Source organism: Schistocerca nitens, chromosome 1 (genome assembly GCF_023898315.1).
Source record: "Schistocerca nitens isolate TAMUIC-IGC-003100 chromosome 1, iqSchNite1.1, whole genome shotgun sequence".
NCBI lineage: Eukaryota > Metazoa > Arthropoda > Insecta > Orthoptera > Acrididae > Schistocerca > Schistocerca nitens.
Window position 1 is genome coordinate 944,590,749 of NC_064614.1, and position 15,626 is coordinate 944,606,374.

Genomic DNA, 15,626 nt, shown 5'->3' on the forward strand with positions numbered 1-15,626 from the left:
AATGTTTCACAGAGTGAAAAGGAAATCAGCTGTCTCCTTTTTAAGGAACCATTAGGGAAATTAGGGAACCATTTAGGGAAATTGTGGAGAATCTAAATCTGGTTGGCTGGATGCAGATTGAACAATTACACTCCTAAAGCAAGTTCAGTGTGCTAAAAACTGCGTCACCTCATTTGGTTCAAAACAAACAGTCAGATCCAGTAAATACTTATTTGGAAACTCTGTTGCAGCTGTTATTCAGGCATGCATTGAGGCCAGCTTTTTTCTTTCTTCCTTTCTTCCCCCCAGCACAGGCTCCTAGCCTCTGCTAATTACTAGGCTCTTCGTCAAAACTTGGGTGATTTTTACAGAACTAGGAGGGGACATACTAGGTCTGTTCTGTCAACGTATCAGGAATTCCAGTAACTGTGTGAGCTAAGTGCACAGATCTAGATAAACAACAAGGGTTTCTTCAAGCTTTGCTATTTAGTGTGTCTTCACGAACTTAGATTCACATGTATTCTGTTATTACAATTACAACTTTTAACCTTCCATACAATGTGCACTTCATTTTTCCACCTCTGCCAGCATTCTGTTCCTTTTTCTACCCATGTCCCCATACCCATTACCCCACGCTCTCTCTCCCTCCCTCCCTCTCTCCCTCCTTCTCTCTCTCCCCCTCCCCTTTCATGGTCACTGTTTGCATATTTATCTCTCATATTGGTCTGTATGGAGTGCTGAGAGAACTGACCAGCAATTTGCGAAACAAAAATTTCATGACAAATATTTTGTGTTGCAGTTAATGCTGTCATCAAAAGTAATTTTAATCAAAATTCATTTTGTATCCTTTGTAGTATGAGGGGTGTTCAAAAGAAATGGTACGAAACAATACTGTAGATATAACTGAAGTTTTTATTCAAAAGTAATCACCGGAGGCCTGAATGCAGGTGTCCCACTGTTTCACGAGCTGAAGGATTTCATGTTCCCAGAATTCTTGTGGCTGTGACGGGAGCCAGTCCTCCATTCTGTCCTTCACTTCATCATCTGTGTTGAAGCACTTCCCTTTGATATGTTTTCTTAGTGGATGAAATACATGTAAGTTTGCAGGGTGATGTGTCCATGCTGTAGGCTGGATGCACAAGCTGCTCCCACTTGAACTTGGCCATTACGTTTCATGTGCACATGGAGACTTGAGGCTGCATGTCATTGTGGAGCAGAATCACTCTATCCAAGCACAGCCCAGGCTGTTTACTCATGATGGACTTGTGTAGCATATGGAGCTTCTCACGGTACACATCACTGTTAATGGTTTTTTTGTGCTCGAGGAATTCGATGAGTATTGCTCCTTGGATGTCAAAAAAGATGGTGAGCATCATGTGGCCTGCTGAGACCAGAGCTTTGAATTTTTTATGGGGAGGTGACGACACTACATTCAAGTCCCTAGATGTCTCACTATGTTACCCCAAAGCAACATATACAAATTTCAACCAATTTGGTTGTATGACATTTCATATCTTTTCATTTGAACACTCCTTATAACTGTCAGTTTTAATAAATATGAAATTTCAGATAAGTATTGTTTTATTGATGTATTTAGATTGTTGCAAGTAATATGTTGAAATAATTCCTTTTTTAAATTAAAAACGTTGTACGTAATCAACATTTACAGTTCCAACACTGTCAATCTGAAAGGAGAAAATATAAAAATGAAGCAGACAAAAGAGCATACAGACAGACATCTAAAAAACAATACAGACAGGAAGTGTAAAATTGCAGACCAGGAATGGCTAGAGGATAAATGCAGATCTGTAGAAGCATGCATGACAATGGAAAAGACAGATGCCATTTACAGGAAAATTAAAGAACAAAGGAGAATCTTTATGAATATTAAAGAGCTCAGAGTGCAAGCTAGTACTGTGCAAAGAAGGGATGGCTGAAAGGCATAAAAAATACAGAGGAAGCAGATGGAAATCATTTGGAAAATATGATACTGTGAAGAAGAATTTAACAGAGCACTGAAAGATCTATTTGAAATGAGGTACCTGGAATGGATAAGATACTCTCTGAGTTTTTGGATCCTTGGGAGAATATAGCATGCAAAACTATTCTGCTTGCTACACAATATGTATGAGACAGATGAAATACCCACAGATTTGAAGACAATTGTAATAATTCCAATTCCAAACGAGGCAGGAGCTGATAGTTGTGAATATTACTGAACGATCATTGTAATACGTCATGGGTGGGAAATACTGACACAACTTATTTACTGAAGAACGGAAAAATTTATTGAAGCTAACCTATGGAAAATGTAGGAACATGGGAGGCAGTACTGGGTCTATGACATACATCTCAAAAGAAAGGCAAACCTAGATATCACATTTGTAGATTTAGAGGAAGATTTTTACAGTGTTGACTGGAACACACTCTTTGAAATTTTGAAGGTAGTAAGAATAAAATAAATGGAGCAAAAGGTTATTTAAAACTACAGAAACCAGACTGCAATTATAATTTTGAAGAAGAGAAGGGAATGACAGAGTTGTGACCTTTCCCTGATGTTATTCAGTCTGTACATGGAGTAGGCTGTGAAGGACACCAAGGAGAAATTGGGAAGAGAATTTTAAAATCCAAGTAAAAAAAAATCAAAATTTTTGCTTTGCCGATTGCATTGTAGTTCTGTAAGAGTCAGTAAAGGATTTAAAAGAGCAGTTGAATGGAGAGGATAGCATTGTGGAAAAAAAATCATCAAAAATAAAACGTGGACAGTGGAGTGTTGGATTAAATCTGGCAATGCTGAGAGAATTACATTAGGAAATGAAGCACTAAAGTTAGTTGAGTGTTCTTATTTGTTCAAGAATGTAGTGACATTGATGAAATAGGAAGGACGTTTAATGCAGACTGGTAATAGCAAGAAAAATATTTCTGAAAATGAGAAGTTTGCTAAAATCTACTATAACATCAAGTGTTAGGACGTTTTTTGGAAGCTATTTGTTTAGGTGAAACATAGAAATAAACAGTTCAGACAAGAAAAGAATTAAAGCCTTAGAAACGTGCTGTTACAAAATAATGCTGAAGATTAGATGGGGAGATGAGATAACTAATGTGGAGGTAGTGAACTGATTTGAGGAAAAAAGACATTTTTACCACAACTTGACTGACAAGGGGGATCATTCGACAGGCATCATGGAATCATCAATTTGGTAATGGAATAGTGGTGGGGCAGGGAATGGAGGGAGAGCAAAATGGATGTAGGTTGCAGGCAAACTAGTCTTCAGACTGACGGCCACAGCAACACTGTCAGTCAATGCCACAATCAGATGTATTTTCCCTTACAGACTAACATGTGTAAGTTATTTTGGGGATGTGTTATTAATATTAGTACTGTTGTTTGTTTCAGGTTGCTTCAGTCTTGCTGGAAAATGGTGCTTCCTTGACAGCAACAACCAAGAAAGGATTTACACCACTGCATCTTGCAGCTAAATATGGAAACCTTAAAGTTGCAAAACTGCTATTACAGAAGGACGCTCCTGTTGATGCTCAGGGGAAGGTATAGCCATAAATTTCTAATGAAACTGTTAAAGCTATATGAAGCTATGTAGTTGTACTCTCTGTGCCAGTCAAAAGGAGTATCTGTTCATACTTCCACAAGAGTGTTGCCATATTTTGTAAAATAAAAAAAAAGGTGTGACTCATTATTTGTTTATAACAGTTTTTCAAAACTAAAGTGCATGTTTATATTACATCACACAAAAAAATCACGTATTTAATAGAGTGCACAAAATATTAATAGTGTGGAAGTAAACATCCAGAGAATACAAAAAGTAAGTATTTATCATTTTCAAGGGCTTGTTAGTCAGATTCAGATTGATTCTAATTGTATTTTAATGAGATTCTAATTGTATTTTAATGAGCTTTTGGCACTTTTTAATAACTGAATATCACTCTTTGCAAATTTAAAAATTTCTAAGCAGGGCATGCTTTCTTAGTTCACTGCCACGTGGATTCTGCCTTAATTAAATCCGTTGAATGCCTGTTTCTTGTGTCGCATCACTTGTTCTCTGGGAATGAAAAGATTCACTCAACAAGGGCTCTGAAGCCAAGGATACTGAACAAACGTCTGACCACTTTGTAAATATTTTATTCATCTTGCTTAGGTATGGAAGAAAAGGTTTTAAGCCAGTTTGCAACATAATAACCATCTTCATTCCCACAGCTGCGAAGGTAATCTCAGTGACTGCTAAGCTCCTCATACAGGTCATCTATAAATATTTTCATTTGGGTGAAACAGTTCTATAGCCTTTGCAAAATGTTTGAGTTCAGTACCTTCCGGTAGAGAAAATGCTGCAAGGGATACGTAGGAGTTGTCCTCTGTCATATCATACGTTTTTTGCAGACACTGAAGCATATTGTTATAAAACCTGTTACGGTCTTCAGTTCCCTTTTCCTGTAATTTCATAGACAATCCATTTAGGAGTTCATTTGCATTGTGCCAAAGAAGTTTTCTTTTCTTCCCTGCTAAATTTTAGAACTGAGAAGTCTAATTTGTTTGTGTGTCTCTAGTAGACTTTACACCTTTCTAGTGTTATACCTACCATTTCCAGCTAACTCCTAATGAACTCCAACATAACCAAAGAAACAATAACAAAAGTTGTTATTCAAGAAGATAAAGTTTAAGATTGTATTTATTCCATAAAATATAATTCATAATAGAATTAAATAAAAAATAAGGACTTACTAACTCTGTGTAAAAAAAATAAATGAAGGAAGAAAATTTTGTAAAAAAAATGGAAGAACGTGTTAAAAATGGAGTGTATGGTAACCCAACTTCATAGTAACAGCTTAAATCAGATTTCTAGAGACAGTGATCTGAATACAATCCTCTCAGTATAATCTACAAGAAGGGCAACAGAAGTGATCAACAAAACTACTGTCCAATATGGTTGACATGCACCTTAAAACTTATTCAGAGCTCAAATATAATTTGAACAGAATGAGCTCTTTTGTGGCATCTAGCTAAGATTTTGCAAAGACCACTCAAGCAAAACCCAACTCACTTGCACTTCATATGATATTCTGAAAGCTATGGATGGAGGCAATCAGGTAGGTAAAGTATTGTACTTCTTAATATCTGAAAGTCAATTGACTGTACGTAAACTACGGTATGATTGTATGGGATAACAAATGAAATTTGTGACTAGATTGAGGATTTTTTGGTTGGGAGAACACAACATAGTATCTACATTGGGGAGTCATCGAGAAATGTAGAAATAACTTCAGGTGTCCCTCATATATCAGTTACCTGGGAGTCAATATTAATAATTATGTCAGACTTTTTGTAGATTGTGGAGTTAGTTATTGTGAATCATATCTTGAAAAGATTTTAATGTGGTTGGAAAATTGGCAGCTTGCTTTAAATGTTCAAAGGTGTAAAATTACACACTTATTCAAAATGAAAGAAAAACTTAATATCCTATGAATACAATTTCAGTGAGTCACAACTGGAATCAGTCAACTCATATAAATATCTGGATGTAACAATTTCTAGGGATATGAGATACAATGATCACATAAGCTCAGTTATAGGTAAAGGCAAGTGGTAGACTATGGGTTGGTTGGTAGGATACTTGGGAAATGCAAAGAGTCTACCAAGGAGATTGCTTCCAAAAGACTCTTGCAATCCATCCTAGAAATTTGCCCAAATGTGTGGGACTAAAAAGTGGTATTGAATGTATACAAATGCACGCAGTATGAACGGTCACAAATTTGTTTGATCCTAGGGTGATCTTCATGAGATGCTGAGAACTTGGATTGGCAGATGCATGAAGGTAGATATCACTTATTTTGCAAGAGCTTACTTACAAAGCATCAAGAAAGAGTATTAAGTGAGGGTTGTAGGAATATACTGCAACACTGATATACAGCTCACATTGGGACTGCAATGACAAGAATAAACTAATTACAGCATGAGACACATTTAAGTAACCATTCTTCCCATGCTCCATGTGAGAACGGCTTGAGAAGGAACATTAATAGAATGGGAAATACCCTTTATCATGCACTGCATAGTTTTTTGCAGAGTATGGGTGTAGATGTATACTGTATCACTGAGCTATCCATTGGTTATAGGTTACTATACTGACATCAGTATTTAAGAGACATATCAAATTCACATACAGAGACTATATTTGCAGCAGTAAGTTAGTCACAAGAAATATATGTTTAGTCATTACTCAGTGAGTAGTGTAATGTAGTACCTCGTGTGCCCTGTGATGGCATCATATTATTTAGTTTCTAATTGAACTTGTTTAAAATAGGATATGTAATAACTGTAGTGATCTACACTAAGTGATCAAAAGAATCTGAACCCCCCCCCCTCCCCCCCAAAGAAAAAAATATGTTTTTCATATTAGGTGCATTGTGCAGCAACCTATTGCCAGATACTCCATATCAGCAACCTCAGTAGTCATCAGACATCATGAGAGAGCAGAATGGGGTGCTCCGCGGAACTCACAGGCTTCTAATGTGGTCAGGTGAATGGGTGTCACTTGTCTCATATGTCTGTATGTGTGATTTCCACACTCCTAAAGATCCCTAGGTCCACTGTTTCCAATGTGATAGTGAAGTGGAAACGTGAAGGGACACGTACAGCACAAAAGTGTACAGGCCGACCTCATCTGTTGACTGACAGAGACCGCCGACAGTTGAAGAGGGTCATAATGTGTAATAGGCAGACATCTGTCAAGACCATCACACAGGAATTCCAAACTACATCAGGATCCACTGCAAGTACTATGACAGGTAGGCAGGAGGTGAGAAAACTTGGATTTCGTGGTTGAGTGGCTGCTCATAAGCCACACATCATGCTGGTAAATGCCAAATGATGCCTCACTTGGTGTAAGGAGTGTAAACATTGGACGAGTGAACAGTGGAAAAATGTTGTGTGGAGCAACGAATCAGTACATAATGTGGCAGTCCGATGGCAGGGTGTGGGTATGTTGAATGCCCGATGAACGTCACCTGTCAGCGTATGTAATGCCAACAGTAAAATTCGGAGATGGTTGTGTTATGGTGTGGTCGTGTTCTTCATGGAAGGGGCTTGCACCCCTTGTTGTTTTGAATGGCACTATCACAGCACAGGCCTACATTGATGTTTTGAGCACCTTCTTGCTTCACACTGTTGAAGAGCAATTCGGGGACGGTGATTGCATCTTTCAACACAATCGAGCACTTGTTCATAGTGCACCGACTGACTTTGATACCTCTCCTCAGTGCAGCACTCCATGAAGAATGGGCTGCCATTCCCAAAGAAACGTTCCAGCACCTGATTGAATGTATTCCTGCAAGAGTGGAAGTTGTCATCAAGGCTAAGTGTGGGCCAACACCATATTGAATTCCAGCATTACCGGTGGAGGGCGCCATGAGCTTGTAAGTCATTTTCAGCCAGGTGTCTGGATACTTTTGATCACATAGCGTAGATTACTAATTGTGGCATTTAGGACAATTTAGTGTGGAAGAAATGAAAGAATGTTATAATGAGGGTAAACTTACTTTAACTGTGTAAAATCTATAGAGGCAAATGTGTTGGCAGTGAGAAAAGATTTACACTTGATCAAACAGCCAAACACCAGCTTAGAGTGATATATTGTATACTTACTGGGTAGTTTCACATATTGTAACATGGCCACAGGCAGTTTGTTGCCAACTTTTCAAATTTGGGCACATAAGCAATTTTTAATACTGTCCTCTCTATGCTTCAAACTAATATCAATTGTTAAAAGTCTTTTTAAAGTGTTACCCAAGGATACAACTGAAACATATCTCTGCATATACTCCAGTCTCGTCCCCTTTGTCCTCTATGAGATGGCTTTGCTTAGAATGTCAGTTAGCTTGCATCATAAATGATATATTCCCTATGTATAAAAGAATTAATGTGTTTTGCAGAATGGTGTTACTCCTCTACATGTCGCAAGCCACTATGATCATCAGAATGTGGCACTACTACTTTTAGACAAGGGTGCTTCTCCTCATGCAACTGCCAAAAATGGACATACTCCACTTCACATAGCTGCGAGAAAAAACCAGGTAATATGCTACTGTAGGCAGATATAAATTATTATTCACTATGGTAGCATTGTTAGAGTATAGTTAGTGTTTGAATGGCACTATCACAGCACAGGCCTACATTGATGTTTTGAGCACCTTCTTGCTTCACACTGTTGAAGAGCAATTCGGGGACGGTGATTGCATCTTTCAACACAATCGAGCACCTGTTAATAGTGCACATTATTAATTATTTGGTATTACATTTTATGATGATAATTTGAAAATGACGCTTTCAGAAGTGTGCTGAGACTAGCTACAAAATGCACTTGCATCCATAATCATATGGACAAGTTGCTTTGTAAGGGAATCACTTTACCAACTATGTTTTTCTACATTTGTTAAGGGTCTGCATTGTTAGGGAAAAAGTCAGATACTTCTCATGACTTCATATTGCAATTTGAAGTATGTATCTTTCATTTAAGAGTAATGTTTTTTTATATTTCTCCATTATTTTACTTTGAGTTTGATGTAAATTAATTGAACATTTTCCCAATTTTTTGTTGAATAATAGAGAAGTGAAACTGACATTTATGTGCAGGCCCTGATTTACTGTTTGATTATAATTGCCCCATTATTTATTATAGTAGTGTATTTCAAAACCAGTCTGGATTGGAAACTGATTAAATCAGAGTAAATATTCCCCGATTGAAGAGGTCAGTGTAGCAAAAAATGTGGCCATTCACCTCACCTACTTTTGGTTCCACTAAGCAATTCTTATGCAGTTTACATTTATACTTTGGTGGTATACACAAAATATCTGTGAGTGTTTATTAGACTGTAATACTGCACATCTTTCATTCAGTTGGATCTAAATTTTTACATTCTCAGGTATTTCATTCTTTTATAAAATTTATGTTCAAAGTCAGGGCATTGATGAGGCTGTTTAGTTTTGTGGAAAATGACAATTCTAATTATTAGTCTGTTGCATGAATGCATGTCATCATTCGCCTTATGAATAAGGTAATGAGTGATCAGTGAAACTATAATATGATACATGGCCACTTATTCATTTTGTTTACAATGACATTATTAATTATTTGGTATTACATTTTATGATGATAATTTGAAAATGACGCTTTCAGAAGTGTGCTGAGACTAGCTACAAAATGCACTTGCATCCATAATCATAATTGTAGTATGTGTTAATACTGTGGTGTTCAGATTGTTGGTTCTTGGTTGTGGAAGATGTGTTTAAGTCAAGTATGTGCTTGCAAAGGAGATGTAGTAGGATACAGTTATTGATCACTGAAATGTGGACCAATGTCATTAGTTAAATTCCAAATCTGTTTATGGAGTTGAGAACTTGTGGCACCACCATTGATGAGTCATTCATCTGAATGGGGCATTAACCTCACCAGCCTCACTGGTGTTAAATGATATTTGATTAGACTGTGTGCTGGCACTGGATTACTCTTTCTCTCTCTTCCTTAAATTTACATCAACTTTCAGAACAAAAGCAATGAGACATTGTACTGCACAGTCTATCATCATAGTCATGCACACAGTGAAGTTACATATATGACATTCTGTCCACAGTTGGCAATAAAGCATGAAAAATCACTTCAGTAGGACCATATTCAGGCAGTAATATTGAGTGTATTAATTAAACAGCCAGTTAATCAATAAAACAGTCAATTAATCAGATTAAAACTGGTTAATCAAAGAGATAAAGTTTGCATATTTTAACTTACCAAGTGTTGGGTTCTTTCTTTATACCTGTATTTCAATGAGATTGCTGCTAAATTAATGCCTTGCTTATTCTCTTTTCACATCTCCTTGGGCTTCCTCACTGTTTAGCATGTTTATACAGCTGAAAGAACCTTCCTATCATCGTCATTTTGGATCATTAAAATTGTTTTTGTTGAGACTGTTCTATACATTGCAACATTTGAGAAAGATCAGAGCAATACTTTATTTCTTCTGTGTTGAATTAGTGTTTACAAACAATTTTTATATCTAACAAGAGAACTAGAGTTATGCATGTATATAGTAGGTATATGTGACATTATCTGAATCCAGTGTAATAGTGTCACCACCTATAGGCCTGTATTGAATCAAGCTTGAAGCAGACAATTTTTAATGAAGGTATGTGCAAAGCTTACACTCTTGTTGCTGTTTTATCTGTCTCACAGTGTAGAAGAATCTATTTAGATGCTATAGTGGATTTGTTGCACTGAATTTAGGGTTCCAGGGAACACAAACTCAGTTAATATATAAAAAAATCTGTTGTTGCACTACACTTTATGTTATGTAAAAGAACCAATAATGAGTTTTCAAAATCTTGTATTATAAATTCATCCTCACTATTTGTTACTACTGTGCTTTCGTTGGGAAGTGTATCTGCAACTTTTAATAATTTTCAGATGGATATTGCGACCACTCTCTTAGAGTATGGTGCCAAGGCAAATGCTGAGTCAAAGGCTGGTTTCACACCCCTTCATTTGGCATCACAGGAAGGCCACACTGATATGGCATCACTGTTGATTGAACATCAGGCTGATCCTAACCACAAAGCCAAGGTACCAGTCACAATTAGTGTAGCTATTATGTTAACATTACTGATGATGTGCAAACACATTTTGTCACTCTTCTTTTTGTTATCAGAATGGTCTCACTCCCCTCCATTTATGTGCCCAAGAAGATAAAGTCAATGTTGCAGCTATATTGGTGAAGAATGGTGCTGAGGTGGATTCTACAACAAAGGTGAGTGGTGATATGAATGATAATTATTAACTCCCTCAAAAGTCAAATTTGTGTCACACATATGTAGTATTTATGCATTAAAACGCGCAAAAGCTTCATGCTATTTTTTATTGTACCACACCACGAGTAGTGTGAAAACAGTTGACTTCATGACAGATGATAGTTTCTGGGCATCTACTGTCAGAATAAAAAAAAGCTCTTGTGACACAAAGCTCAAATGAAAGTTAATACTGGTATTGTATTGTATTTAACATTTTTAAGTGCCTTCAACTGTTTCTTTTCCTTAATTGTCTCTGTCCATCTTTCAGTTCAGTACAGTCCTTTTTGTGCCAAAGTAATATAATGATATTAATGAAGGCAAACGAAATACAGAAATATTAAAGTTATGCAATGAAAAATGCTGTGGGCAGTACTTGCCTTCAGAAACTTCAGTTCTTTGTACAACAAGCAGAAAGAGAGACAGCACCACATAAGGGACACTTAACTTTCAGAGCTTGATTCCATTACTTTGCTTCCTTGAAATGTTGATAAATATTGTTATATTTTGAAGTTGTTTCTTTGGATTTGGCTTTTATATAGGTTCAACACTGCTATTGTTTTCACTTAAGTTTGCTTGTATAGCTTTCTGATATGTAATGCTAACTTCAGTTGGTGATTAACAGCAGATTTAAAAAAAAAATTAAAAAAAGGGGGTACAAGTTAGAACACTGTGAAGACCCCTTGTTGAGGTTACAGTGAAGACTTCAATGGGAGCGAAGGTGGACAGAATGGCTCTCGGTACAAAAGAACTAGTGGAAGAGGCATTGGGATGTAACAAAAGCCACTTTGCATCTGACTTGGATCAAACAGCAATATGATCAACTTCTATTCATCAGCTGCAACCGATACTTAAAATTGTGAAATTAGCCCCTCCAGTGTTAACCACTGAATTTTGTTTATAAACTCAACCTTATAATTCCAGCTACAATAGTAGAGTGGTTTGATAACCACATAATTACCCCAGGAGATAACAAATCTTCTACTGTCATGGCACAACCAGTCTGTCAGATTCTGGGGAGACTACGCTGAGACGTTATGTCCCAAACCAGTGAAAATCGGAGTCCTTTGGCCAACTCAAGCCCAAAATCAAAACTATGTTTGGCACACTCAGCATTTCACTCCTGAAGCCAGGAATGCTCTACAAATGAAGAAAAAGCTTAAAGAACAAACAATTAAAATTTTAGCCATGCAAAACACAAAGCTGCCACTTGAGAACGCCATGGATTTTGGAAATTCCAGACTGTTCAAAATTAAAACAGACAAAATAATCTTTAAAAATACACATGTAGTTGTATTCACAGTTTCACTAGACATTCTGAGATCCATAATGGAATTAAAATTTGTGAACAATGGATTAGTGACAATTTCCTTGAAATATGCTGATAAAATGTACACAGTAATTAATGCACATATGCTGATCAACCAAGAAAAGAACCCAGAAAAAATAAATAAGGCATGGGAGGTGGTAGAAAACACCTCTAAAATTTCACAAAATCATATCAAAATTCTAATAGGCAATTATAGTGCACTGTTAGGGAAAGGGAGAAAATCCATGAAAACAGTTAATGACTTCCCTGTGCACAAATGAACTAGTCAGAATGGTTAGAGACTTGCAGCACTGTGTAGAAATTTCAATGTCAAGATTATGTCAAACCATTTCAAGAAAACCCATAAAAAGTAAAACCATTGTAGTTATGCAAAAATGTTGATGAATTTCAAATTGATCATATACACAATCTCATATCATCATCACATCTTCACGAGGTTTTAACTATACAAATATGCAAACATTACCTAACCCAGGTGAAACCGAAGCTTAAAATTAATGAACCAATCAAATTAAGAAGAAATGATGCTAGGATAGACTGCTTAGTTTTTTGTAGATGATTTGATGATTCTGTCTCAGGATATTGAAACAGTGCAAAACAAAAAACAAATTTAAATTCTTAAAGAAACAGCGGAAAGAGTAAGGCTCTAAGTATGATTTGGGGGGGTGGGGGCGGTGGGGGTGGAGGAGGTCTGTAAAGATCTAGCAGCTACCTGGAACTGAAAATTCTAAAAAACTAAAAACTGAAAAATCGAGAGAGTTTTCCCAAGTCCAGTATTTAGGTAAAAAAGTTCAGGAAACTGGCTTGAAAAAAATTGATTATGAAATTCATTATCTCAAAACAGAAAACTTTCACGCTTACAAAAGACGTCTGTAACAAAAATTTATCTCAAAATACATCAGAGATACTAGAACACACCAGTGTATTCTTACGGGGCTGAAACACTCATTTTTAATAGAAAGCGGGAGACTGAAGTAATCTGAAAGATATAATGAAAAGTTATCAGGAAAATTTTAGGTCCAAATTATGCTGAAGAAGGAACATACAGCTAGGAGGAAATAGACAAATTTAAAATTATACTAACATGTATTCAGTTATGTGAACACACATTTTAAAATTGTTGTGTGTATTAAAAGAAAGAGACCAACCAGGTTAATTAGATGGGTTGTGGAATTCTATGAAACATGCAATGAAGTTATCTGGACATATATAACAGGTCTAGGTGAAACCAAGTTAATTGTTGAATGTTTTTATTAATCACCTGATTCTGCTGTGACAGTTTTTATTGGCATTAGTTGACAGCCGAACTGCACAGACTCCTGAGGTAAACAAAACACTGACTGACTGACCTCTTTGACTGACTTCCCTGCAGCCTCACTGCGTCACTTTAAATACAATTTTTAACCATTGCTACATTGTTAATTTATTACAAAAGTAACTTACAATTAAAAACAATTTCATCTAAACTAACTGCTGTTAAATTTGTACAGAGTATAAAATATAATTTAGAATAACATATTATTTATTATTATTATCTTTGCTCTTTTGTGTGAAAATTGATTTATAGTGTGATTTCAACAATTATTTTGATTTTACTTTAATTTAGTAATTAGTGATTGTACGAATTTTGTTGCTAACATTAGTTCAAAGTATATACATCGTGCTTCACCAGATTACATAAATTAAATTCACACTTGTTGTCTTATGTGCCGGAGCTTTGTAAATTTGGGTAGTGTAACTAACCTACGTAATTTACAAGCACCATTAATTACAATGAATTATGTAAAAATGAATAACGAATTAATTTGCATCGCTGAATGATAATTGTTATTTTCATTTTAGTTGGAATGATGTTTTTTGTGTTAACTAATGTGCCAGTTGCAATTATGCTAATTAGAGGCATTAGTTATTTATGCCAACATTTCCACAGACTCTTAATATTTGTTGCTAAACATTTATTACTTCAATTTTTCGATTTGATATATAATCTGGCATATGTACATAATTTTGTTAAGGAGATCAATCTATTGACAATCATGATAATGTACATCATTCCAGAATATTCTATATATATTTACAGAGAATAATAGGTTTTTTGGCAAATTGAACTGAATGATACACATAAAAGGCCTTAGGGAACAATGAATCGTACAATACATACACGGATGCATATAAAAAAAAAAGTAGTATGAGACACTTCATAATAATCGTGGGAGAGGCTGTAGCATTATAAGTTCTAGAGTCATTCAAAGAATGTCTATGATCAGCAGTGCGTACATACCCAGATCATGCATTACTAGGTGGAGGCAACTCTTAACCTAACGAATATAGACTGGATGTCTAGAGATTCATTGCAGCGGGCTCAGACACAGATATACAAAGTACTTTTGGATACATTTTCTGAAAACTGTCTTGGGCAGCTAGTTCAGCATCCCACATGCAGTCGGGATATCTTAGACCTTCTAGCTACAAATGGGCCACACCTTATCGACAACATCTGTATTGAAATGGGGATTAGTGATCATGATGTCATTATAACAACAATAGTTATGAAAGCTAATAAATCAGTTAAGAAGGCTAAGAGAATGTTGCTACTAGAAAGAGAAAGAAGCAGTTGTCAGCATCTTACTTAAGACAGTGATTTGACATCTCTTAGTTCCAGTAAGATGGATGCAGAGGAATTATGGATGAAGTTTAAATAGATTGTAAATTAGGATCTGGAGAATTATGTGTCTAGTAAGTGGATTAAGGAGTAAAAGAACCATCATGGTCTAATAATGAGGTTCGGAAAATGTTGTGGAAGCAGAGACTGTTGCACTCTTGGTTCAAAAGGGAATGCATAAATGATGACAAGCAAAGGTTGGTAGAGATTTGTGCGACTGTGAAAAGACCTATGCCTGAAGCATACAACTGTTACTGCTGTCATAAATTAGCAGAAGATCTGACAGAGAACCTGAGGAAATTCTGGTCTTGTGTAAAATTGCTAAGTGGGTCTAAGGCCTCCACCCAGTCACTTGTTGGCCAGTCTGGTGTGGCAGTTGAAGATAGCAAAACAAATGCCAAAGTTTTAAATTTCATGTTCAATAAATCGTTCATGCAGGAGAATTGTACAAACATACTATGGTTTGACCATCGAACAGACTCCTGTACGAATGACGTAGTAATGAGCACCCCAGGCATAGAGAAACAACTGAAGGAGTTGAAAACAAATAAGTCACCAGGTCCGGATGTAATCGCAGTTCGGTTTTTCAAAGAGCACTCTATGGCATTGGCCCCTTACTTAGCTTGCATTTATCGCAAATCTCTCACCCAGCATGAAGTCCCAGGCGACTGGAAAAAACTGGAGATGACGTGTATAAGAAGGACAAAAGAATAGATCGGCAACATTACAGATCAATATCCCTAACATTGGTTTGCTGCAGAATCATTGGACATATTCTCAGTTCGAATATAATAAATTTTCTTGAGACTGAG

At 36.3% G+C, this 15,626-nt stretch overlaps 1 protein-coding gene across 1 annotated transcript in view; it reads left to right on the forward strand.

Moving 5' to 3' along the window:
* Positions 1-15,626, forward strand: part of LOC126213607 (ankyrin-3-like) — a 294,242-nt gene that overhangs the window by 132,521 nt on the left and 146,095 nt on the right. Inside the window, exons 11-14 of the mRNA XM_049941464.1 lie at positions 3,377-3,526; positions 7,921-8,061; positions 10,446-10,601; positions 10,687-10,785. Coding sequence (XP_049797421.1) covers positions 3,377-3,526; positions 7,921-8,061; positions 10,446-10,601; positions 10,687-10,785 — 546 coding nt within the window. The remainder of the gene's footprint in view (positions 1-3,376; positions 3,527-7,920; positions 8,062-10,445; positions 10,602-10,686; positions 10,786-15,626) is intronic.